General features: G+C 38.7%; 3 protein-coding genes across 4 annotated transcripts; 2 read left to right on the forward strand and 1 right to left on the reverse strand.

Annotated features, from left to right (window-relative positions):
* Positions 1-189: 189 nt before the first annotated feature.
* Positions 190-9772, forward strand: retreg3 (reticulophagy regulator family member 3). Of its 2 annotated transcripts, none has more exons than XM_034220254.1 (10): positions 190-208; positions 1557-1833; positions 3801-3907; positions 4205-4235; positions 4330-4456; positions 5086-5170; positions 6186-6323; positions 6662-6738; positions 7300-7432; positions 7517-8058. In XM_034220254.1, the coding sequence occupies exons 2-10, from the start codon at positions 1586-1588 to the stop codon at positions 8056-8058; spliced, it is 1488 nt and encodes a 495-aa protein (XP_034076145.1). In that variant the 5' UTR covers positions 190-208; positions 1557-1585. The 2 variants fall into 2 exon arrangements, with proteins under 2 accessions (XP_034076145.1, XP_034076146.1); XM_034220255.1 differs by lacking the exon at positions 190-208 and adding an exon at positions 1263-1351 and having other exon boundaries at positions 7517-9772.
* Positions 9773-10215: 443 nt separating this feature from the next.
* On the forward strand, positions 10216-15378 carry psmc3ip (PSMC3 interacting protein). Its single transcript, XM_034220115.1, has 8 exons — positions 10216-10382; positions 11196-11296; positions 11377-11466; positions 11566-11677; positions 14116-14261; positions 14343-14396; positions 14735-14794; positions 14923-15378. The coding sequence occupies exons 1-8, from the start codon at positions 10364-10366 to the stop codon at positions 14977-14979; spliced, it is 639 nt and encodes a 212-aa protein (XP_034076006.1). The 5' UTR covers positions 10216-10363; the 3' UTR covers positions 14980-15378.
* A 402-nt stretch (positions 15379-15780) lies between these two features.
* Positions 15781-25807, reverse strand: mlx (MAX dimerization protein MLX). The gene is made up of 8 exons (XM_034220114.1): positions 25636-25807; positions 23811-23847; positions 23600-23689; positions 22899-23008; positions 22717-22819; positions 22117-22216; positions 17390-17591; positions 15781-17279 (listed from the first exon to the last, which is right to left on the reverse strand). Exons 1-8 carry the CDS (start codon positions 25672-25674, stop codon positions 17223-17225), a joined length of 738 nt encoding a protein of 245 aa, XP_034076005.1. The 5' UTR covers positions 25675-25807; the 3' UTR covers positions 15781-17222.
* Between the last annotated feature and the right edge of the window lie 202 nt (positions 25808-26009).

Below are 26009 nucleotides of genomic sequence, written 5' to 3' on the forward strand. Positions count from 1 at the left end.
CAAACTTCTATCATATGGCTCTGGCCAAACTCATGAAAAACACGAAACCTCGCCCCTCCTCTGGTTCTAGTATGCTGCCTAAACGGTAATTTGATTGTTTTATTTTGAAAGTCTTTGCCGGAAGTACTAGTATGTTATTGTTTCTGTCTTGACATTCGTTGCGTTGAGATCAGGTTGAGATCATAGACTGTATTATAAAGGTTGAGATGTAAGTACATTTACTCAAGTACCGTTTATTGTATTTTTACTGACATGTTGTAAGCATAGACTGTATACAAGTTGTAAGTGGTGGGTCAGGGTGATCTATCTCGTTAGATAGAGATCTAATGAGGATTTTAAAACTGTATCCTTTTATAATAATAATAATAATAATAACAATTATGATAAAATGTCAACATGTAATAATGATACTATTATTATTTTATTATTATTATAACATTATGACTGTTTGATATTGACTGAAGATAGACAGACTGTATGAGAGGATATGAGGTTTAACCAGTTACCATTTAAAGATTGTAGACATGATTTTATTTGGTGATAATTCTACAAGGTATTTGTCAATAATATTGAGATTCGTTTTGTTTCTAAAACGTATAATGATCTGATCATAACATGTATTTAAAGCATAGAGATTTAAAGTCGTGCGTTTGTCTGTCCTCTAGTGGTCACAATCAGTAACTACAAGTGAACTCAGCCGATCAAAGTTAGACATAATAAAATTGTTATAACTTCCGGTTACGGCGTTAAAAAAAAAAACGTTTACAGGCTAATGTAGTTACACATTTGACAACATGAGGTCCCTGTAGAAACCATGGATGTATGGTAGAAACGTGTACAGTTTCGTGAACTCTTTCTTTAAAAAAAACAAACCTTAACTCTAGTGCCAAGCTTAACTATTTCAAATAAAAAACGTTTTCATTTAATTTATTAAATAAATAAAAATAAATCAGAGCTCTGCTTCATTACCAAGTCACAGCTTTACCGACTTGTGTCTCTGATTTTACTTTCATTTATATTAAAAGTAAAGTATCATCATGTTAGTGGTACATGGATTCTTAACAAAAAATAATATATATATATATATATATATATACTTTAGCTATATTTTGTACGTACACAGCCAAACAATACCATGAAAGATACCAAAAAAAACGAAAATAAGTACATTTATATTTCAACATCAAAGAAGTTTGTCAATGATGTGCTTCAAAGTAAACAAACTTGTCCTATTGCACCTGAATGCAGCATGACACAGGGGATTCTGATTGGACTGCTGTCTCAGAAAAACAGGTTACGCCATATTGTCAGAATCCGAAGAGCCTTTCACTTCTGTAAAAATGACAAAATAGTACGTGTCATGTTATCTTAAAAACATTTTGATTCTGTATGTGATACAAAGCTCGTTTCTACTATAATTAACTAGTGTTAGACGCTAACAGATGATTTAACTGGCGTGGTTAGCTAGCTAGCATAGCACTGTTAATGTAGTGAGTGCTGCTGCTCCGTGGCGTCCCTTCTCATGTACCTGTCTCCACTCATGTCTCTTTTTACAGGCTGATTTGATCATCTGTAGACAGCTAAGATGGAGCACATTGGGGCAATGGAAGGTGCACCCTTGGATGATGGCTCTGCCCAGCAGGGGTCAAATATTTGCATGCGAAGTCGACCATGCTCGAGCGAGAGAGACGGCCAGGTGCGGGCTGTCAAAGCCGCTCTCCAGTCCAGGCTGGGGCCCTACGAGCCCGTGCTGACCTACCTACAGTCCGTCCTGGTGTGGGAGAGACCCTTACAGTGTGTGCTTATCTACACGGTGGTCAACGTGGTGTTCTGGTAAGTTTTCAGCGCAAACTTTGTACATTTTGTAGTTATGTTTCCCTAGTCTGTTTCTGTTATGGCAACCTACATCCAGACAATACAGACAGTGTGTGCTGGTTGTTGGGTGAGAGCCAGTGACCTCAAGCAGATGGTGATTCTACACAATGCAATGTTCACCTGTCAATTCAAAAGAGGGCAGATGGCTGGCTAGTGGCACTATTTATAGACACACTCAGAATCAGATGTAATGGCCGTTTAAGTCAGCTCTCTGGGCACATACAAAGAGATAGACTTATATGTTGTTGCTTTCAAAGTGCATACACAGAAAAGACATGCGCCTAAAACCAGCACAGATAAGGTTAACGTATAGTGCCAAATGCACACTGGTTCAATTAGCGTTAATGCTGTAAGGGGAATCTGTCATCAATCATTTGATAAACGAACATGTAAAGCAACAGGGGGAATTGCACCTTTCTTTAAAACATTGCAGCACATCATTGATAATGTTTAATTGACAGCACTGTAACTTTTATCCATGTATTTTTTCTTTTAATGTTTATTTTATTAGCTTTTCTTTTTAATGACTGATTTTAAATGCCATTTTCTTAATCTCTTTCATTTTTTGTAAAGCACTTTGAATTGCCTTGTGTTGAAAAGTGCTATATAAATAAACTTGCCTTGCCTTGTGTGTGGTTAATGCACTAAACTCATTTCCACCTTATCTCTCATGTGGCTCCTGGACAAACGGTTTTTTTCATCTTGATAACAGCATGGTGTCTTTGTGGATGATCTACTTGACCATTTCCATTGAAGCGGCTTGAGTGTGTGAGGCTGTGCATTTAGGTCAATGTGTTTTCGATACAGAAATGGGAGGGAATTCCTTTTTTACAGGGCTTTCCGCACATCTTGGAGGTATTAAGCCCATGTCCGTGAATAGCAGTCTCTGTTTTACCAATAACCATTTTTCCTCCTTAAAGTCCTAGATAATGTATTTTAATGTCTGTTTTTCTCCATCCAAACCCAAAGATATCTGGTTTAATATGAAATAAATAAGACGCTAAGTAAGAACTCTTTTTATTTGGGCTGAAATGAAATATCTAAATAGTTGGTGTTTGTTATCTGTCGCTTAATCTGTTGGTGGAACATCAAGAACCAAGTACAGTAGAAACCAAGAGGAGAGAGTATAGGATATATTTCGGCTAAATGAAGTGACATTGATACTGCTGTATGGTGAGAACCACTGACCTGGGTAACTAGGCTGGCTTGTGGAGCTCAGGCATTCAGACATTATTAGATTAGACTTGGAGGCATGTCTCCCTTGTGCTTGTGCTTCATCACACTCAGTGTTGCTGGCAAAGATATACACTAATGATCTGCATGAAGCAACTGACAATGGCAAGTCACATGGAGACGAGGAGGAGACACAGGCAACCATTCTGACTGGAGGTCTTGTTTAACCTTCTTAGAGCACCAAGGGGGAAATGGATATAGCTTACACAATAATACAATTAAATAGAACCATACAATAAAATGTATCTTCAAAGAATGTTGTTTAAGTGAGTGTTGTTTTGACACTTTTTTGCAATAATTTGCAAGTTGATATATTATGTGCGTACCAGGGATTGGTTTACTGATACATTTGCATTTGATGTTTTTCCCCAACTGTAGCTGCTTATTGCAGTATTACCCCAAATACCAACACCCCACATTCTGCCAACACATTCTTTGTTAGGTTAATCTGTAAACGGTGTTGTGGTCAACAAACATTCAGATGCACTAGCAAACTAGTGCATCAATTGGAACACTTGACTTTAAACTAAACCACTTTCACTTTTTTTTTTGTTCTGAATAAACATCATTACTTTCATAAATTCTGTACTAAGTGATTGAGTCTGTGACACTGTTTTGTTAAACTTTGTTTATTATTTACTCATTAAAGGTATATTTTTCTCATGTATTTGCTTTGTTTTATTGCCCTCCAGGTTCTTCGCCCTGACCTCGCTGCGCCTGCTGTTCCTGCTGGCTTTTGGTCTGGCTCTGATTGTCACTGTTGATACCTGGAGAAATCAAATCTGGCCAGAGATTAGAGGTGTGCTACATGTGACTTTTTATATATTTCTAACAGACTGCTTCTTCCTTTCCCCAGATTGTAACAAGGGTACTTTGTCAGAAAGATATGCCATACATTCTGGACTTTGCAAGTGATTTATATTACACCTGTAACAGTTAATCTCTCAAACCTGTTGTTGAACTTGTGTAACATCATCTACAAAAGATCAGAGAATGAAGACGAGTTTAGAAATAATTTGTAACTAATATGATAGCTTTTTAGTTATTGTACGCTGAGTATGTTTCTGAAAGTGATGAATGTTCTCTCTCTCCACAGTTAGAAACCTGGAAGAACCAGAAAATGAAAGGTGTGTTAATACAGCAGCAAGTATTCCAACTATAACAACAACAATAGTATAAATAGAAAGCCTGGGGTGTTGATCATTTCCTCTGTTTGTCCAGCTGGGGTCTGGTGCAGCCTGGCGTCCTCAGCGTGCCTGAACTGTGCCACCACATCGCTGAGGCCTGGGTCAGTGGAGCTGTGTTCACATCCAGTGTGGTGCAGTTCAAACAACATTACCCCGGCAAGGTGAGGGACGCCTACAATTTGGAAAAAATCTCTTTTTTAGATCCCAATTTTATTTCTAAGAATTATATTTGGCACGTCACAAAAACAGTTGAATGTTAATTATAAAACATTGACTTTTACAGGACCTTCTATAACTCTTAACACATTTCAAAATAAAAGTCTTCCTGCACATCCACACTTTTTTAAAGCATGTTTCACTTTCATGTGAGAACATAATCAAAACAATAACAACATGGTGTATGTGTGACTGTGATGTTAATCTGTGTGCGACTAAACCATCATGCAGTGTGTACATTTGGCCAGCAAAACAAATGGAAATATGGCACTGATCATAATATACTGTAGTTGAAGGTCATCAAATATACAGTATATCACAGCATGTGGAAACCGCCTTTTTAAATAGTGTAATTTGTCCGTCACAATTTAATCATCATGCCAAATCAAGATCCTAAGTATTGCCAATTAATTCAGGGAGAAAATCTGACTTGTTTTCTTATCTGAGTTTTTTTTTTTCAGTCTGTGATGTTTCTGCTCTCCTATTTGAGTTGTCAGCTGTGTATAACTGCACCATAGTCAGCATGTATTGTAGGAGCTGACTTAATCTCCTGTGTGTGGTTGCTCTGTGTCAGTTCTGCCTCCTGACCTGTGGCGTGTTCACCTGCCTGGCTGGGGTTGGACGCTACATTCCTGGATTAGTGCTCTCCTACTCTGCCTGTGAGTCCCTGCAGTTTCATCAGTCCTTACTACAGATCCAGGCTCCTTCACTAAGGCAGGGAAACTGGCCTGACTGGTCCTATTAAAAATACATGGAGGGTGAAACCTGATCAGTTGGGTCCCGGTTACACAGCCTATCCTGTGAGGTGATTAAATCCAGGATGAGGCACACAAGGAAGGAAGGAAGTAGTGAGGGAGGGAAAGGGACTGAGACTGGGCTAATCTCCCAACCTCCACCCAGTGTAGGCTGCAGACTCTGGGAGGGCGGCCAAGACTTCTGCTCTGACGTAGAAACTGAGTATCCACTGAAGCTAACGCAGCCCAAAAGTAATTCCCGGTAGCAGTTCACATTACAGTTTGGTAATAACATATTGAGTCATGCCTCTGTATGTTTGTGTGGATCTAATATTATCTTAACATTTAAAAAAAGATGCATGTAGTTGGGTATTTTGCAGCCCGGCTAATTTATGGTTATTACACAGAAACCCCTAAGTGGTTTTTTTGGGGTAACGAGTCACAGCATTAAACATAATTTAATTCGGAACATAAGTGGGGATCAATTTCAACATTATAATATGGTTATTAGCAATTTGATTTCAGAGACTTTCATGTCATTTTGATCATATTCTCTGATAGTGGCTTAAAATATTGTGAAAAACGTATATTACCTTATTATCATCAGGTTATCACCCCATTAATGTAATCATATTAACATCGTGTTTTATCCAATTATTGCCGTGATATATATATTTTTAAAGAAGGTTACCGATACCATTATACATTAGTATTATGTAAGAGTTTTGCCTTGTTGTTAAATATACAAGTTTCCACATTGTTACTGGTTGTTTCTGGCCCCATTTGACTGTTAAATACATTTCGGTCTGATGTTACCCACATACAGTACACCCATTGTTATTACCAAGCAATTACGTGACATTACCTATTTATGATGTCTTTATTATCAAACTATTCCCTCCTTCTCTATAATGACTAGTTTTCTCTTCCTCTCCTGCAGTATGGGCTTCTCTCCTCGCTCCTCTGGGAGCCTATTACAGGATTTTTCAGCATGTGTGTGTGAAGCTGGATCCGGTCCTGCAGCGACTGGACTTCAGTGTTTGTGGGTTCATGATGTCCAAGCCTATTGATAATCAGTGTAAGTAGTAAAAATACATTTGATTGAATGTCTGCTACTTTTTATACTTAAAACCTTCAAAGCCCAAGTTGAAAATAAACAAATAGATATCACATGATGACATCTCCTACATTGATTTCACAAATAACAGTACTGTTCTTCTGGGGGTCATAGTTTGTTTGAATATCATTTCTATGAGGTTCTTGTTGCTGAAATGACTTGGACATCTTAATAATGTGTGACTGGCCTCTGGTGGTACCAAACCAAGTGATGTTGTTTGCACTTAACTCACAGATCACATGCACTGTTAGTGACTGTCAATGTTAAAATGTTGCCTTTGTGTTTCCATTTGTCTGCAGTCCTGCGGAGGCCTCTCCGTGGCCCCTCAGGGGAAGACAGTGACAGCGAGGAGGAGTTGGCTGCTTTCTGCCCAACGGTAAGTCTGTTTGAATCCAAAAGTCTCTAAATATTTAAATGACTGACAAATCTGAAGATTTTTGTAAAATAAACTTGGGAAAGCAATTTATACTTTTTTTACATTTTTTGTTTAATGTATTTTGTGGGTTCCTTATTAACTCTTCAACTTGTAAATAAGATTTGTCTCTATCTCACAACTCACACTAAATATTGTCATGCTTTGTTAGAGAAGGCAAGAGACAACATAGTCTCTAATAACTGAAACAGCATAATGTAGAAGTGTTCACACGCAGTCTGTCTTCTGTAAAGTATGCTTCTTCTAATTATAAAAATAGCTTTGTACCTCAGCACAGCATTAGCTACATGCACACATGAGCCACTTCTTGCTTTGGTTAGAAAGTTCACATCATGTGCTATGTCTGTCATGTGTCATTGTGTGGTAACACCTGCAAGAGATGAGAGAATTTACAACAGTTTACAACACTTTTTATAGCACAACCTAAGAGTTAATTAACACATTTAGCATATATTTAAAAAATACAACACATGTTCAACCTTTTTATTCTGTTTTGTCTTGTAGTTTGATGATGCTATTGTTGCAAAAGAACTGGCGATGACTGATTCTGAGCACTCCGATGCTGAGGTGTCCTACACTGATAATGGGACCTTTAACCTATCTCGTGGGCAGACCCCACTCACAGAGGGCTCTGAGGGTAAGTACTGCAGATTCTCCTCTTCCTTTATTTGTTTTGGGTTGTTCTTGTCCCTCACCGTGTCCCTGTCTGTGTTCTGGTCAGATTTTGACAGGCACAGTGATGCTGAGGAGTCCTTTGCTCAGGACCTCCAAGACTTCCCCTCCATAAACCCTGACGCCACTCTGATGGACGACGACGAGGACACGAGCATCGGTCTGCCCAGCCTGGCCATGTCTGGGCTGGCTAGTTACCGCGCCTCGGTGATGGACGCCCATCTGGACTCTGATCAGGAGGATCTGGATGAAGAGCTTTCTCTCAGCGGCCTGCCACCTGCCTCTGATTTCGCCGGGGACTTGGCCGGAGTCATCGCCAGCAACATGATCCAGGCAGCTCTGGCCGGGGCGCTGCAACCTCGGCCCCCTGCCCCCCGCCGCAGAGAAGGCCCTCCACGGGCTGGAGCCCGCCGGAGCTACCGTAAGCAGTCTAGCTCTGAGCTCGACACAGACTTGGACGGAGAGGACTTTGAAATGCTGGATCAGTCTGAACTGAACCAGATGGACCCCCTCGCAGGAGGAGGGGGTAGTAGACGGGGGGAGAGCCAGGGGTCTAACTTCTTGTCTAACTTTCTGGGTAAACCACAGTAAAGTGTGTGTTTATGAGTGTGTGTGTGTGTGCGAGTGTGTCTTTATGTCAAGTGCAACTTCCTGAGCAGTTTTCATGTGTGAGAGAGCATTTAAGGTTCCAGCAGCCCTGCTTCTGATTAGCATCAGTTATCACTGTGAAGAACCTGATTCTTATTTGTATCTTCTCAAACTCTGTTCTCCCGTACTTTCAAACCCTGATCATCCAGAAAATATTTCATTTGTAGGCTGAGCAATAGCAAATGCCACAACAAACCTAAACCCCATTCGAACATTAAACAAACCAGCATTATTGAGGCTTGTTGCAGAATTGTGATTAGCGGCACCTTGTCTATAATGTCTGTAAATACAGAACAACAGTGCCCATAACATCTTACAGGGCTATTCAACATGGGACCAAACATGACATTCCTGTTGGTTAGGTTGAGCCATGCTACTATGATAATGACATTATTGTACAGCAATACATGTTCAAGTTGTTTTGTCATTTGTGAAAGATAAATTAACCCCTCATTGGCTTTCATCAAATGTGACAAAGGAGCAGCAGTTCATGTTGCTGTTGATGTTAGTGCTCTGCTGTCCTTAAAAGTGATTTGGCCATGCTCTTTTACAATATTTCAGGTTTACAGATTTGAATTAACCGTTTTTAAACACTTTTCAGTTGTTGTGGATTTAGACAGCTATCCTCTTCCATGATAATTAATATTAGGATAAAGGTTTTAAGTTCTCCTTTATGATTTTCTTTCCTGCTGTCTAACATATGAAGGCATCTCAATGTATTTTTGTTAGCTTATTTAATTTAAAAAAAATCACCCCTTACAGTCTTAAGATATCTGTCCTGGAGGAACTCTTGGTCTTAGGTTTGTTGTTTATTTTATTTAAAGTTTTTTTTTCCCAGGTCTGTTTCTTTTTCTGTGCAAGTTCAGAATCCTTTTGCTGTTTTCCTGCCCTTTAATACAGCTCGATAATATATGATGTCCATGTTTAATACCTTTGTGTGTTTGTTGTCTTTTTTAAAGTAATGTTTAAACAAATGTCCTATCTTTTATCATCCTTGAATTTCATGTAGTTGACAGTCATGCTGCATTTTTTTTTTTAGGAGAAAACAATCAAGTATTATTCAATTCATGAATATTTTAATAGGGAAACATGTTTACATCAAAATTGATAATAGAAATGTATCCTGTTAGAATGTAAAGGTTTAACGTGGCTGTGTGCTGGTCAGCCTGATTTTCTTTTTGATAGACAAATCATATCACTTTACTGCGGAAATGGCACTTAAAACTTAAATGAGCCACAGTTGAATTGTATTTAAATGCATGTATCAAAAAGTGAGCAATTGCTGGGATTTTAATGGCTGAAAACATTTCTTTAAATGCGTTATTTTGAGAGGGAAATCATAGTTGCAGATGAGAAGTTGGCATATAAAACGGCTGGATCCACATTTATGGGGGTGAAGTAAAACAATTGTGCACTGATAGATACTTGCTTGGATTTTAGGGTGAAAGAAGAAGAAGAAGAAGGAGGAGGAGGAGAAGAAGTTAGTCTTAGTTGTCTGACTTGGTTTTGCCACCTCAGTTAAACAGAATGTTGCTCATCGCTGCTCCATGAAGAGTCTGTTCCTCAGTTTGATAATGTAACGTGCATAGTAGTATATGTTCTTCTCTGTAACTGGTTTTGATGTGAGAATCGTATTGAATAAAATGTTTGCAATTAAGGCTTTCTTTGGTATTATTACATGACAAGGTGTACAGTGATCTCAGATGACATAGCCTACAGATAAAGCTCTTGAGACAGTTCTAAAGTTTGTTATTTAAGACAACAATCAACAAACCCCCTGTTTGGAAACCATGTACTATTAATATGTCACAAATATGTTTTTCTACCAACATCAATGAGGTAGATTTTTATTTTTATTCCCACACATTTGCCCACATAAAAACACAGGCTAGATAAATTGGCTCTAAACGTAGTCAAAACTACTGAGCTCTCACTCAGATTTTTTTGGCAAAAAGCGAAGTATTCTTTTTTTGGCAGCGCGAAAGATAAATAATTACCAGTAATTTATTTGCGGCAGATTAATTAAATCACTTTGAAAACAACGCTGTTGAGAGAAAATTCAAACATGTGTTGAAGATCAAATCAACGCAAATATGAACTCAAAGCTTGTCCGCACTACTCTCGCAGAGCAGGAGATATGTTAGTGTGATGCATCTTAAAGCATAGACGATCTGTTCCGTGACGCATGTTTCGCGCGAAACTCAGTTTTGGAAGCTAAAAACAAATAGCGTCTTTGAAGAAGTTGAAAATGAGTAAGAAGGATAACGGTAAGACTTAGCTTGATGTCATTATGTGTTTGGCTGTAACGTGTTGTGGTGGCGTATCTGACCCCCGTATGAAGGACGGCGGTCGTATAGTTTCACTGAAATACAGTTTGAGCTCAGAAGCTATCACCTTACGTTAGCTACATATCCCTTATAATAATAAGCTAGCTCTTAAACAAGAGAGCTCACTCCAAATACGCCCACTTTTACAACAAAATACATTTATTTCAAAGAATCGTATATGGGGCGTATTTCTATAATGTTAAATAACATAAACCTTAATTGTCTTAAGCTTGTTAAGACCTAACATTAAACATAAACTACGATAATTAATAAGGGCTAACCTAACGCTTCCATTAAAGTGCGTCAAGGGCGGCATTTAAAAACAACCATTAAAGAACAAACAAATGTAGTTGTCATTTCTGGCTATGTTTGAGGTTTGTAGAGTATAATTGTTTGTACGCTGAGTTGATATTGTTCAAGTTACACCTGTAAAATTCAAAGCAACTCTTCCATAAATTCCTTACTTCGTGAAGTTTATAAAATCCAGTTTCGTTGACATTGTCAGACATGTGTAATTTGAATAATAATTTCATTATTGAGGTTGTATTTTTGCATTTTTGTTATAATGAACTACATTGTATTGAGATGTGTTTATAATAGTTTGGCCTCACTCTTTATAAGCAGAGGGGTATTACAAGTATAAATGAACGACACATTACAGGCACTGAGTGATTAATGTTGATGCATAATGTTAAAAAGACTTTTGAAATGTTTGTGTCCTTCCATATGATCACACTGAGCTGTCATCCACAGGCACGTCAGTCATCCTTGCATATCTGAATGAGAAGAACCGACCATACAGTTCTCAGGATGTATTTTGTAATTTACAGAAGCAGCATGGATTGGGAAAAACAGTGAGTTAAATACTTGCCACATAAATGCTTTTATATGTGTGTAGCTTACATTTAATGATTGTTTATTTGTGATTCACCAGGCAGTGGTCAAAGCTATGGATCTGCTGGCTCTAGAGGGCAAGATAAAGGAGAAATCATACAACAAGCAAAAGATTTATTTCGCTGATCAGGTGAGTCCTTTCATCTGAATACAGTTTTGTCATGGAAAGGTCAAGTAAAGGGCCAAAACGGCTGTTTAGATTCATCTTCTGCTGCTACCTTCCCTACAGTCTCAGTTTAAAGACGTGGATGATGTAGAACTGAAGGCGATGGACGCTCAGATTTCACAGCTCAGCGCAGACGTGCAGTCCATCACCCAGAGCTGCAGACAGATGGATGCAGGTGTAGTAAACTGCTTATCCTCATCCTATACCAGTTATACTATTCTTTTGAGACAGCCATACTATGCATTTTGTATGACTTCTTATAACATGCAATTCTAAAACTTTTATTATATTTTTTACACACCATACAAAACATTTCTGACTTTCTGTAATATTTATTTCTTAATTTTTGACATACTTACTTTTTTGCAACCTCTTTATAGCATTCTTTGAAGTTCTATTTTTATTAATAATATACTATGAGTTTTCTGACATTTCTATGATTTACTATACTTTTACTTTTTAGATAAAAAACATTCTATAGTAGGACTTTAGTATTACTATTTTTATTACATACAGGTTGGTGTCTCCAGACTTTCAGAAACAACACAGTTCTAAAGTTTGTGCATTTTTGTTTTGTTTACGACACCAGTATAGTTCAGTCAGACAACTCGCGTGTCTCTTTAACACGTGTATTAGAAGCAGCATATAGTTGAGTTTGGCGTCTAGGCTCGGCCCTCATCACTCCACAGATATACATAGCACGATGAGTGATGATCAAATAACTAAGCCCCAAAACTGCGTGGAGATTAGATACTATCCCCCAAAACTGCGTTGCCCGAGCCTGACGCTGGTGATGTAAGTCTGATAAGTAGAGGGCCTGGCGAGCTGCCACGTGGCCATTCCCCCTAAGCACAGCGGCTTTTAGGGGAATATACTACCTAGCGAGACCGCTATGTGAAGGCCCGGGAACGCCCGAAAAGCCATCCTCCTTAAGCACAGCGGCTTTAAGGGGAACATACTACTTAGTGAGACTGCTATGTGTAGGCCTGAGGAATAGCCCAGAGCCGATTCTTCCCCAAGCACAGCGGCTTTGAGAGGAATATACTGCCTATATACACTACCTAGTGAAGTGCTATGTGAAGGCACGGGAACAGCCCGAAAAGCCATCCCCCCTTAAGCACCACGGCTTTGAGGGGAATATACTACCTATCAAGACGGCTGTGTCTAGGTCTTGAGGCAGCAACAATGAGCTTCCCCCCCAAGCATGCAGCTATGAGGGGAATATACTATAATAGAATACATATAATCTAACCCAGCAACCACCTGGTATGCAATAACAGAATTCTACAGATATATATCTTTGAACGTTTACTCATTCATCGAGTAGTGCAAGAGTTCATGGTTGTTTGTGCTGAAAGGATCTCATTCCGGTGAAGCATGATATAGCGCTGGTGGGCCGAAGATGACAGACGGCCCAGGATACTCAGGGTTGAGGTAGGCGGATATAGAGCTGCAGTTGTGGCTGCGCAGATTCTTAAACAGTGGGAATAGCGATCTGGGGCCATGATTTTTTTATTGCATAAATTCTAAATAAATAATGTATTATTATGTTCATCAAAGATTTATCATCCGTCATATTAGTCATTTAGTTTATGATATATTCAGTTTAGGCAGAGATCGCGCAGCTTGGAGGAGAACCCTCGTCGTTGGGTTTGCAGCCATCGAATAAACATGGGTGCTGACCCATGTGTCAGAGGGCAATGATACGAGAAGTTCAGCATGGAAGATAAAGGAACAGTGTTAGTTTTAGCAATGATTATTCGGGGTTCCTTGACTCCCCAAACAGAACTGTCAGACATTGAATGTTTCAAAAACAGTGTGTATATTTGATCTCCAAAGTTAATTCAGTAAGGGAGAGATTATGCTGAGGATTAAAAGGTGAGAGGTCTGTGTATATTCGCCACCTGAGAAACCAAGAGAAAGCTGTAACAACTGCATCTGACATTTATCAATGTATAGTGAAACCCCTTTGTCTGAACTTATACATTAAAGTTAAGTCTTTGTCATTGCGTGGAGGACGTGCCTTCTTAAGGCCCTTGAGGAGCAAATGAATGAACTCTAGCGTGGCTTAATACTTAGCACTTGAAGATTGCAGGATTCAAATGAAAATACAATGAATGCATGAACAACTAATATATCTATTGCATAAGTACACAGAGGAGGTTGGGACAGAAGAAGATAAAGTACCAAGCTGAATTGTATGCTTTGAATCATGCTCTTGGTTGGAGGCAGAATATGGGAAATCCTTGAGGGGCTTGACGTGTAGATCCAGAGTCATTTGGTTGCGATCGAGTTTGTTCAAGGGAATATATCGTGGAATTAAAGGCTTCAAGCACTGATTTAACTTCGAGAAGGTAGGACCGGTTCCAGAGTCGGAGATAGCAATAGACATTTGCAAGGACAGCACCAGCAGGCAAGCAGCAGCGACGTGGAAGTAGTGTCTGGCAGGTTAAATAGAGCGACTCTGTTTGGCTAGTTGTAGAGTGGTATGAAGGCAGCACAAGTGCTCGAGTTGACTGCCTGAACTAGCTCGCCATGCTTAAGGTACCGTGTTTTTGTTTGAATGCATTATAAAAGGGAATGTTTTACATTGTTTGAAATCTTGGCTCACAGAGCTGAAGGAGCTCAACAGCGCCCTGACAACAGAGGAAGTGATGTCAGAGATGAAGGAGCTGAAAGCAGAGTGTTCGGGGTACAGAGCGCGCGTGGAGAAAATAAAGTCGGCCACAAATCACGTCACACCCGAAGAGAGAGAGAAGGTAAACATCTCAGAAACATACTCAATATACTTTAACTGATTTTTGCTGTATGGTGGTAAAATGCTCATGTTTTATTTACAGGTTTACACTGACCGGAATGTTTACGTGAAAGAGTGGAAGAAGAGGAAGAGACTGGTAATGTCCAAAGAGCTGATTGATTGGTTGACATTTGTTAAGCATCAGCTTCTCAGATACTGTATGTCAATCTGTGTTTCTTCTTTGTATTTGTAATTGGACAAAACAAGCAAACTGAAGAAATCACTATTTTTTAAAAATATTATTGTCTTCACTTTAAAACAAAGAATATATCATAAACTAAATGACTAATATAACGGATGATAAATCTTTGATGAAAGTAATAATACATTATTTATTTAGAATGTATGCAATAAAAAATCATTTGTAGACTTTCAACAGAAGAACACGAGCTGTTGTAACTAAACTCCTAAACTTAGCTGTGCTGTTTCTCTCAGGCTTCAGACATGATGGATTCAATCCTGGAAGGGTATCCTAAGAGCAAAAAGCAGTTCCTGGTGAGTGAAACCAGCTGTTCGGACCAACTCTCTGAAACTGAACTTTATGCCACCGTCTACAGTATGTGTGTTTTGCCTTCGTGCCAGTAATTATTTTTAATCAGTCATTATGGTTGTTTCCTTCGCAGGAGGAAGTTGGAGTTGAGACCGATGAGGACTGTAAGGTGGTCGTTCCAAGTACTTGAAATATCTAAAAAAAAAAGCTTGTTCCTTCAAGTCGGCTTAGCCACACTTAGCTAATAATATAGCTCACACCTCAGAGCAGTACGGGCCACAGTGCATTGTTTGTGTATAGTTGTACATCTTTAACAAACGCATATTTATACAAAAGAAGCTTCGGTTTGCGAGACTCAAACGTGGAATTTCTAGATTTACACATGCTTGTCACCTTATAGTTGGTTTAGTTGACCCTTTTTAAATAAAAGCCATGAAAGCAATCCTGAGTTCTGAGGGAAATGACAATGAATTAGTTATTAGCTTTGAGAGCTGTATGTTATTTTTCATGTGTTAAAATCCATATTGTTCCCTTTTTTTGGAAAACTGTAAATAAAAGACCTTAAGGGATTATGGCAGGCTGCCATGTTTTCCCCTCTTGTTTTGGTACTGTTTCTGGACTATGAAATGCTTCCAAGTTATTACATGTTCATGATAGTACTTGTCAATGAAGTGCCAACAGATATTCTCAAGTTCTTACTCGACTATATTACAATATTTAAGAGGTTCTTTTAGCTGGATGTTAGCCATTTGTATGATCTGTCCTTTTCAGCTGCACTTCATTTCCGTTAAACAGGACAATCGTTGAATGTGTTTTGACTTGTGGATTTCACTTTCAATGTGTATTTACAGTAGATTACATTTACAAGGCAACAAGACAGTCAAAAAAAGAAATGTCCCTGTGATTAAAGCAACAACACTGACTTGATATGGAAATGTCAAGGATTACATTTTACACAACTTAATTTTAAAACTGCTTATTGTAGACCACAGAAGAAGAGAATCGGCACTTTTTATTGAACATCTCCTGAAAAACGTTCATAAACATTGAATAACTATTTTAAACAGAATCTCCTCCCAATGTGCTTTGAAGTTCACATTTTATAAATAATTTTCTAAAATGGTTTATGCTGCCTACATTGCACAACTGTCATCCATGAGATTTAAGCATACATGTCAACTTGTGACAGATACATTAATAAACACTGCACGTAAAAGTAAAAGTTTTTCAAAGGTAATAGTGTATTCCCGTTTGCAGTTAGGAGAAACCCTCCAGTAGTATAGCATTAGCATGTTGTGCTCCAGAGAGGTATGGCTGACTCACGTGTGTGCACTGAAGCTGAGAGCAGCCATTAGCACCAGGACTTGGCTAACGAGGTGTTTTTTCCTTTAGCCTTCTCTATTTCTATTAGCTAGGTTTAATTACTATTATCAATCTGGGAGAGGAGTCTTGGTTTTGATTTATTTAAGTGCAACTGCGGCCAATTCAAACTAGATGCACTCTACAGTCTACACCTTCTTGTGTAAGTGATGCATTACACATATACATTCATTTGAAAACAGTTTTTTAACTTCTGAGTTTGTGTTCCCCTTGCATGTCGTAGCAGAGGCTGAAATATGAAGCTGTCTGTATGTACAGTGGAGGAAGGAAGTATTTGATCCCTTGCAGATTTTGTGAGTTTAACCACTTACAAAGAAATGATCAGTCTATAATTGTAATGGTAGGTTAATATAAACAGTGAGAGTAAGAATATCAAAGAAAATACAGATATTGACATTATATCAAAGAGAAACCCTTGTTGGACAGACAGGTCAGACACTTCTTGTAGTTGGTCTCCAGGTTTGTGCACATCACAGGAAGGATTGTTGTCCACTCCTCTCTGAAGACCCTCCTGAATTATTGTTTGTTGCAAGGGGATCAAATACTTATTTCCCAGTTAAATGCAAATCAATTATCTTTTATATAATGTCAATTTCTGGATTTTTCTTTGTATATTCTGTCTCTCATTAGTCAAATAAACCTACCATTAAAATGATAGACTAGTCATTTCTTTGTAAGTGGGTGAACTTACAAAATCTGCAAGGGATCAAATACTTATTCCCTCCACTGTATACATTCATTTGAAAACAAATGAAGTTTGTGTTCCCCCTTGCATTTCAAAGCAGAACAATCAGCAGAGGCTGAAATATACACAACGGTATGTATGTACAATACAATGAGGGGGGGATTTCTCTTAAAACACGTGACTGCTCAATCCAACCCGACGTCTCGTCTCGGCCCATAGTGTGAGGTTGAGGTAATCCAATTGCAGCCAGGGAGTCACTGGTGAGCCGAAGTGAGTGTAAATACTGGTGTGGCCTGAGGCTGATTGAAGTGTTGACCCCATGCCGAGAGGCCAGAGGAAGCCCAAAGTCAGTTTGCCTGAGAGTTGAGTCAATAAAGCTGTCCATTGAGCTGCCGGAGCACTCCCACGACAAACTCCCTCAGTGTCTAAGAGAGAACAGAAGAAGCACACAACCCGTGACTCATCTCATCATCAACAAAAAGCTACTTTGATCGAGTCTGATCTGCTGTCCAAAAGCGTCTAAAGTCTTCCATACCTGTGGCTCGCAGTGCTCCTCGATCCAGCTGAAGACGCAGGCGGAGAGCTCTTTGAAGCTGCTCACTGAAACAGAGTTGCTGAACGACAGGAACAGGGAGTCCATGATGCTCTGAAAGATGTTGAACTTGACCTGGTCCGACACCTGATCCTCTCCTTGCGCAGGGTGGTTCTGGTGGGCCTTCACGATGTGCTCATAGTTGCTATTTCAAAAGAAAATCACTGCATCTTAAGATATGCGATTCAATTAATAGCAACAACTGATTCCCTAATTGGTTTGAGCAAGTGTCACAAATACAATCAACACCAAGAACTATAGGATATCCTATTGCGGTTTTTTTATTGAACTTTTCACTATATGTTGTTTCATTGCTACAATTAAAGCATTTCTATCTCAAGATTGTATTTCATGTAAAAGATTAAAGGTGGGGTAGGTAATTTTGGAGAAACCAGCTCGAGTGCGCTAGAACTTGAAAATACACAGCCGGAAAGAATCTGCCACTTCCTTACGGAGCCCCTCCTCCAACACACACGAACGCGCACATGACCAATGAGGGCACGAGATAAGTTTGTGCACAGATGGAAGGCTGACAGGCAGGTAGGCCATCCAGTTGTTTTAGCCGGGCCGGCTCAGGGGCCTCATTTATAAAGGGATATACGCTCAAAAGATGGCGTACGCCAGTTTCTACGCAATGTTTGCGATTTATAAAATACTAACTTGACGGGAAAATGTGCAGTCCTCCACGCAAACTCTAACCCATGCGTACGCACTAAGCACAAAAACGGGAGAGACGAGAAACTGAGACACCATTGGCAGAAGGAAGAATGGAGAGAAATATGTGGAAATAATACCATAAATAAAATGTTACCTCTCATTTATCATATATGAAGAATTCATTTTCAAACATTGATTAAAGCTAATCTTAAAATGATTAAACAAACGCCTGTTTGCGACTCCTCAGTGCACACAATAACATAACTTGGAGAAATAAATAAATACGGATATGTTATTGAAAACCACCTCGAATATGTTGTGTTAATGTTATGAAATGTTTTCTCAAATGATGCGGTAAGCAGAAGGACAGAATTACGTCTAAACTGACGCCGTTTTGCATTTCTATAGGTTGTAGATACGAGCATGGTTTTATATACTATCATGTTTAATCGTGTTTTATGCCGTTTGCCAAGACTTGATAAGTCGCTCGTAAAACACAGGAGGTATGGAAACTAGGAACACCATATGTGGTACATTTTACAGCTGATATAACACAACACATTAGTTGTATTTCCTTTAACTGGTGGATATAGGGACGACAGCTGGAACACAAACCACCAAATACAAAAACATAATTCAGATCCAGTCGTCATGACTCCACACCGGGGGGATTCCCCGTTCACTTCTTACAGTCTCTCATCAAGGGGGGGTCTCCTGTCCCCGGTACAAACACACTGCCTGAGGAAGGCTATGTGTATTGTTTTTGTCATTAACCTTTTTCGGGCCATTTATTTATTTATTTTGGTGACGATCCGACCTCCATGCTGCTACTCTGGTTCAAACTGCATCCACCAAACAATATGATTTATCTCCACCTCCCCAAAATAACCAAAATCTGACACGGTGTGAGATGTCTTTTTTAGCTGTTCTGTCGTCATTTCCTGCGATCTTCTTCATAAAGTCAGTCAGAATGAATGAATGAATGGGCGTTTCTTTGACTATTTATAGGCAAATATGGGCGTTACGTGAAGCCCGCAAAAGCTGCACCGCATTTCGAGTCGGTTGTGATTTATAAAGGGAAACCGGCGTAGGAAGTGCCGTACGCACTTTCCTCGCCGGTGCGCAATGTTTGGTAAATCGGAACATTTCTGTACCTATTTTTTGGATTTCTACTACGTAAGCAACCTTCCCACGTGAATCCTACGCACGGCGTTATAAATGAGGCCCCTGATGATTGGTCATGCTTTTTACAGAACTACGGCTTCCACAGATGAAATGTTGTTATGGATTTTTTGTCAAAGCACTTAAGATATTCATTGCTATCGGGATGTTAAGAGCATTCCTTAGAAATGTTGTAGATGTTAAGAGCAACTCTTAGAAACAAAATTAATGACCTCTTGCCTTTGACCAGTATAGTGTTATCAACAGCTCCCGGAAACGTAAGTTCTAATATTACACTAGATAGTAAACTAGAATGCTTTTCAGCCATAAACCTTGAACAATTAAATTCAATGATTCTCTCTTCTAAACCATCAACGTGTATGTTAGACCCAATTCCAACTAAGCTGTTGAAGGAAGTTTTTCCATTAATTAGCACTTATTTATTAAATATTATGAATGTCTTTATTATCAGGCTATGTTCCACAATCATTCAAAGTAGCAGTGATAAAACCGCTTCTTAAAAAGCACAACCTCGATCCAGAGGTTTTAGCCAATTATAGACCTATTTCCAATCTTCCGTTCCTCTCAAAAATTCTTGAGAAAGCGGTCGCAAAACAGCTGTGTGATTACTTAAAAAACAATGATTTATTTGAAGATTTTCAGTCTGGCTTTAGAACACATCATAGCACAGAGACAGCTCTGGTTAAAGTCACAAATGACATTCTAATAGCCTCTGACAAGGGACGTGTCTCTATTCTTGTTTTGCTCGATCTCAGTGCTGCATTTGATACTATCGACCATGATATCTTATTGCAAAGACTAGAGCACTTAGTTGGCATACAGGGAACTGCTTTAGACTGGTTTAGGTCCTATCTATCTGAACGCTCTCAGTTTGTACGTGTCAATGATGAATCTTCCACGCAAACCAAAGTTAGCCATGGAGTGCCACAGGGCTCAGTGCTCGGACCTATTTTGTTCACATTATATATGCTTCCGTTAGGCAATATTATAAGGAATCATTCTGTACATTTTCATTGTTATGCGGATGATACTCAACTATATTTATCAATCAAGCCTGATGAAATTAATCATCTAAATAAAATTCAAGACTGCCTTAAGGACTTAAAAACGTGGATGACCTTAAACTTTTTGATGTTAAACACGACCAAAACTGAAGTTATTGTACTTGGCCCGAAGAATCTACGAAACAAATTATCTAAGGATATATTAACCATGGATGGCATTAATTTGGCCTCCAGTGAGACTGTAAGGAATCTTGGTGTTATATTTGATCAGGATTTATCCTTTAACGCCCACATAAAATCAATTTCAAGGACCGCCTACTTCCATCTACGTAACATTGCAAAAATCAGGCATATCTTGCCTCAAAACGATGCAGAGAAACTAGTCCATGCATTTGTTACTTCAAGGCTGGATTATTGTAACTCTTTATTATCAGGGTGTACCAAGAAGTCAGTCAAGTCGCTTCAGCTGATTCAAAATGCTGCAGCTCGTGTACTAACCAGAGTTAGGAAAAGGGACCACATTACTCCTGTTTCTGGCTGCCTTACACTGGCTCCCTATAGAACACAGGATAGAATTTAAAATTCTTCTTCTCGCCTACAAAGCCCTTAATGGGCAGGCGCCATCTTACCTTAAAGAACTCATTATACCCTACTGTCCTACTAGGGCATTGCGTTCCAAGAATGCAGGGTTGTTGGTTGTTCCTAGAGTCTCTAAAAGTACAATGGGAGCCAGAGCCTTTTCTTATCAAGCTCCACATTTGTGGAATCAGCTTCCAGTTTGTGTTCGGGCGGCAGACACCCTATCCGTTTTTAAGAGTGCGCTTAAGACCTTCCTTTTTGATAAAGCTTATAGTTAGGGCTGATTAGATTCAGCCCCTAGTTTTGCTGATATAGGCTTAGTTTGTCGGGGGACATCTTACTTCTTCCTTCTCTCTGCCTATACCTGTGTACTCTCATGTTCCGATTAACCCAGCTTCCCCAAATGTCTTTCTTTTTGGTGGCTATATACGCCGGGATCCGGAGTCATGGATGATCCTGCGCTCCTCTGTCCTGGATCTTGAGTCGTGGCTGTGGTCCTGGATCATAGATCCTGGATGGATATCCTCGTGGATTCATCTTCCTATTATACACACATGCATTTCCAAACATTTGGACTACCTATGTTGCAAATGTATTATCTTTTCAATTTACACACGGCATCTATTGCACGTCTGTCCGTCCTGGGAGAGGGATCCCTCCTCTGTTGCTCTCCCTGAGGTTTCTCCCATTTTTCCCTTTAAACTGTGGGTTTTCTTCGGAAGTTTTTCCTTGTACGATGTGAGGGTCTAAGGACAGAGGGTGTCGTATTGTCATACTGATATTTTGTACAAACTGTAAAGTCCACTGAGACAAATGTAACATTTGTGATATTGGGCTATATAAATAAACATTGATTGATTGATTGATTGATTCCATGGAATATAACAAAAAGTGTATCTCGAGCCGGTTTCTCAAACTTACCTACCCCACCTTTAACACAATTATTTGTATATTATATATATGTAATTGATTTGCCTGAGCAGAACAAGTAGGGAGGTCTTAGTTTGCCAGCAAACCTGACTGTAGAATACATCTTGGGAAAAAACATTGCTTAGGTTGTTTCAATTCAAATTCAAAGGTTTGACCGTCATATGCACATGCTGTAAGCTACAGTGTAGAAATGGCAATGAAAATGTTATGACCCGAGCTCCTCCAACAATGCAACATAAAATAAAATACAAAATAGTGCAAGAAGTCTATATACAAGTAAATAGAATATGACAAGAAAAGAATGTTTATGAATCTCACGTTTTCATGATTTTCAGCGCCATCACTTCTTTCCTTAGCACAGTTACTTCCTCCTCTTGCTTCTTCTTTTCTTTATGAAGGAAATGGATGTAGTCGATTGCTGCAAAGAAGCACAGAGATGTTTCCGTGAGGGATTTCTTCACTCAACACAGATTTAATTGTCCATTTGCCAAGAGGTGTTATCCCCATATACCAAATGCAGCTACTTCCTCTTTTTCACTTCTTTAATGAAGACATTTGAGCAATTGCCGACATCTCTGTTTCAATATTTCTATTGATATATGTTTCTTTCTTTTTGTAATTATATATGTCTGTAACTGCTTTGTTCTCTTCAATTGTTGTCTTTTTTGTTTCTTGGTGTAATGTGAGCAGGAACTGTAATCCTGGGTTACAAGCTCATGCATGTTTGTATCACATGACTGAAGGGAGAAGAAAAACAGTGGCTTGACAGGAAAACTACTTTATAATAATACTCCTACAGAAAACTCCCTTACTCCATCACTGACCTTCACCCATGTTGTCCTATATATCATCTTGCTCTAATAAAGCTGCAATGCAATCCAAGAAATGCAATATTCTCAAGGATGAGCTACATCTTACTTTTCTGTAGCACGGTGGCCTTGCTGATCTTTTGCGCTCCCACTGCAAAGTCAGACTGCTGCAGGCAGGTTGGTACTATGGACTGGAGGTCATCGTAGCCTTTCTAAAAAAAAGATAAAGTACTGATTAAATTAAAATATATAACTGTAAAGCTTTTCCGAGGATTGTGAGGTGAGACTTACCTTGATAGCATCCCTGCGTTTCTGCTCAGCCTGTGTGTGCGCTTGTCTCCGCCGATCTTTATACGAGTCCTTATACGACGTCTCGTGTTTGTTATCACTGTCTTCATCATCTATTCGAGAATACATCAACACTCAGATTTAGAAACCGCAGCAGACCGCTGACAAATGCACAACGTTGATATTATTGGTGGACACATAATGAGGATAAAGCATATTTATTTGGTCTAAACTCTAAAGCCATAGCAAGATTTTATGGGATTTAAAGATGAATTTATAGATTTACTTAAAATGAATATCCTGGAGCTTTAGTGTTTTTCTTTCATTACAGAAATAAGTACACATTGGACCATTATTTTTCATCCAAGCAGAATTCAGAGAAGCTAATTGTGTATGCTTCAATAAAGTTCAATCTATGAATAAAATGCACTTTAAACTGGCATGGCTAGTCATTATTTGACAGATGCAACCCATAAAACCCTGTTTGTAACGCCCGTTATTAAAACAAGAACTGTCCTTTGATATCTTATTAAGAGACCTTTTGAAAGTTGTTTTTATGACACACTATATCTTGACATCTTTATTGCGTACTTCACTATGACAATGTTATAGCCTAATATATCTAGAATGGTTCTACGTGTTCTAACTGCAGTACATATTCTCCCTTCAATAATGTGAGTTTCACAGTGTTACAAACAGTATACCTGTATTGGGTACTGAAGAGGCGCTTGTCGAGCCGATGCTGTTGGCTCTGGACACAATAGAACCCTTTCTGCCCGTTTCAGCAAAGAAACCTATAGAGCAGGACAGACGACATAAAAGATGTTTCACAGTGAGGCAAGACAAAGATTGACAGAAAGACAAGGTCACTATCACATGGCCAAGAAATAGGATGTGAACCGACTGAATACTCACTAGGGTCAAAGCCACTGTCACTGAAAGCTCCGTCTGTCTGCAGAGTCATCACAACAGGAGATGGAAAACATATAAATTAGATGAGGAGATTTTGGAAACAAAAAAGGGCAAACATCGTGATGCCCTAAAAAACAGTAGTCGAATTATCTAGCCTGCGCGATAGACAGTCTAAACCCCCGCTGAGCATTGCCCTAATTACACAAATGATACCAAATCACAACATGCAGGAGGATACAGAGGTGCAGCCAATCACTACTTCAATCACAGATCCACTTTTTAATGTAGGGCACCAAAACACACAAGTAGCCGTAGTGTTTGGTTCCCCCATTCAAGTTGAGTTTTTATCCAATAATTCCAGAAGGTAAACTCAGTGATCAGCCTCTGTATCTGTAAAGCCCTTGCACGAAAGGTGCTATATAAATAACGTCTATTATTATTATTATCTTTAGGTTTGATAAACAATAGACATTCACTCAAGTTGTTGTACAATGCTGCATTGAATTGCAGTCTCTGGGTCACCTGATGTGTAAGATTTAGACAAATGATATAGTTTGCAATTAAAAAAGTGCTGAATTTTCATTAAATATTCATATGAAATAGAAAACGCAATAAGAATCCTATAAAAATGAAAGAGGTGTGTCATACTTGTACAGTGTAGTTATGCAATGCAGCATTTACTTTTGGAGTCATTATTTACCATGATGTGGATGTTATTTAAATGTGATCAGATTTCTCAATTGAAAAAAACGTTTTTTGTTGAAAATGTAAAAAACACTAAAAGGCAAAATAAATAAATAAAAATTGAGCAAAAAACTGCCAAATGTTATTAAAGTATTCATATAGCTTAAAACAATAACTTAAATGTAATAAAAAGAAACGTGTCTTATTTAAGAGGAGATAAGATATGCTTTATTAACCCCAAATTGGGAAAATGTTTTTGTCACAACAGCATTCAAAAATTAAATAATAACAAGGCATTGCACAACATCACATTCACAACAGTCGTTGAAAAAGATGTACCAAAAACAGGTATTATTTAGTTAAAAGACACCGCTGGATCCAGAGTAGATGTCGAATATCAAACCTTAAAACTAACCTACCGCAGTTGTAAACATAGTCCATTTCAACCCTAGGTCTTGCTACATGTTTATTAGACCATAACTACTCTGACCAAAGGTTTATCTCCCTCTACCTCTAACATCATCATATTTATAGGTTCCCCGAATTAAAACACAAAAAAAAGGTTTCACATGGGTTAACAACATCTTTACCGAAATATTTCGATACAGCTTTATTTCAATAAAAAGAGCTAGATTATTACATTGACTATCACGTCACAAAGCCTGGTAATAGCTTTTGCCAATTGCTTCTGACAAGGGAAAGGGATCTAAGTCATATCATGAGGGCATACATTGTTCTTGTTTCACACTATTGTGGTGGGGCTACAAAAACAATGCATTTCTGAGACAATTTAAGGTGCTGCACCACATTTGACTTTTAATGAATATGCACTTCGCTTTCACATGGACGTTAGAAACAATGCAATGTTAAAACACAAATGTTATTTAATGTGGGTGCAGATACGTGGAACACTAGTTTCCCCTTTCAGGACGATTTGTTTACTTAACGAGCTAACAGCTAATAGCTCTATGACGTTTGCAAACTGTCACCTAGCTAGCGTTAGCTTTTTAGCTAACAAAGCCCTGCTCCTTCTTCGTGTTAGCAAAACTTCAACTTATAGATATGACATGTATCCACATATCAGTTCCGTCACACATCAGACGTAAGAACTAACAAAAAGTTGTTGTCACCTAACATTACTTACTTTCCAGTGATCCTCGGGCGACGTTGTTGGGTCCGTCATTTTGAAATGTAAAATAAGCTCTGCTGCTGCCTTCGAGTGCTTCTCGTATTTCCTACCAATGTTGCCGAAAAGTATATAATTATTTCAAATATCAAACTTAAAAAATAACTCCACACAGACCAAACGATGTCAGATAGTAAAAGAGGTTTGCTCCTTGAATTAAAAAAATTGTCCGCGACTAACTTTCATATTATTCCCCAAATCGACATTTTTCTTGTGCACACGTTTGTCAAGAACAGGTCAGCTTCATCATGAAATGTTACTGTTTGTAATAGTATTAACTAGTAAACCGTTATTTCGTTACAGGGTCCATGTCCTATGCATTTATTTGCACA

Source organism: Gymnodraco acuticeps, unplaced genomic scaffold, assembly GCF_902827175.1.
Source record: "Gymnodraco acuticeps unplaced genomic scaffold, fGymAcu1.1, whole genome shotgun sequence".
NCBI classification, from domain to species: Eukaryota; Metazoa; Chordata; class Actinopteri; order Perciformes; family Bathydraconidae; genus Gymnodraco; species Gymnodraco acuticeps.

Bases quoted from the DNA above. Each gene is read 5' to 3' on its own strand.
- psmc3ip (XM_034220115.1), top strand. The intron at 11,678-14,115 runs GTGTAGTAAACT...CTTGGCTCACAG, and splicing joins CTGCAGACAGATGGATGCAG to AGCTGAAGGAGCTCAACAGC. The intron at 14,795-14,922 runs GTGAGTGAAACC...TTTCCTTCGCAG, and splicing joins AGAGCAAAAAGCAGTTCCTG to GAGGAAGTTGGAGTTGAGAC.
- retreg3 (XM_034220254.1), top strand. From the start codon at position 1,586: ATGGAGCACATTGGGGCAATGGAAGGTGCACCCTTGGATGATGGCTCT. The intron at 5,171-6,185 runs GTGAGTCCCTGC...CCTCTCCTGCAG, and splicing joins AGTGCTCTCCTACTCTGCCT to TATGGGCTTCTCTCCTCGCT. The intron at 6,324-6,661 runs GTAAGTAGTAAA...ATTTGTCTGCAG, and splicing joins CAAGCCTATTGATAATCAGT to TCCTGCGGAGGCCTCTCCGT.
- mlx (XM_034220114.1), bottom strand. From the start codon at position 25,674: ATGACGGACCCAACAACGTCGCCCGAGGATCACTGGAAA. The intron at 23,848-25,635 runs GTAAGTAATGTT...ATGACTCTGCAG, and splicing joins CGCCCGAGGATCACTGGAAA to ACAGACGGAGCTTTCAGTGA. The intron at 17,280-17,389 runs GTATGGAAGACT...GTTCTCTCTTAG, and splicing joins AGGAGCACTGCGAGCCACAG to ACACTGAGGGAGTTTGTCGT.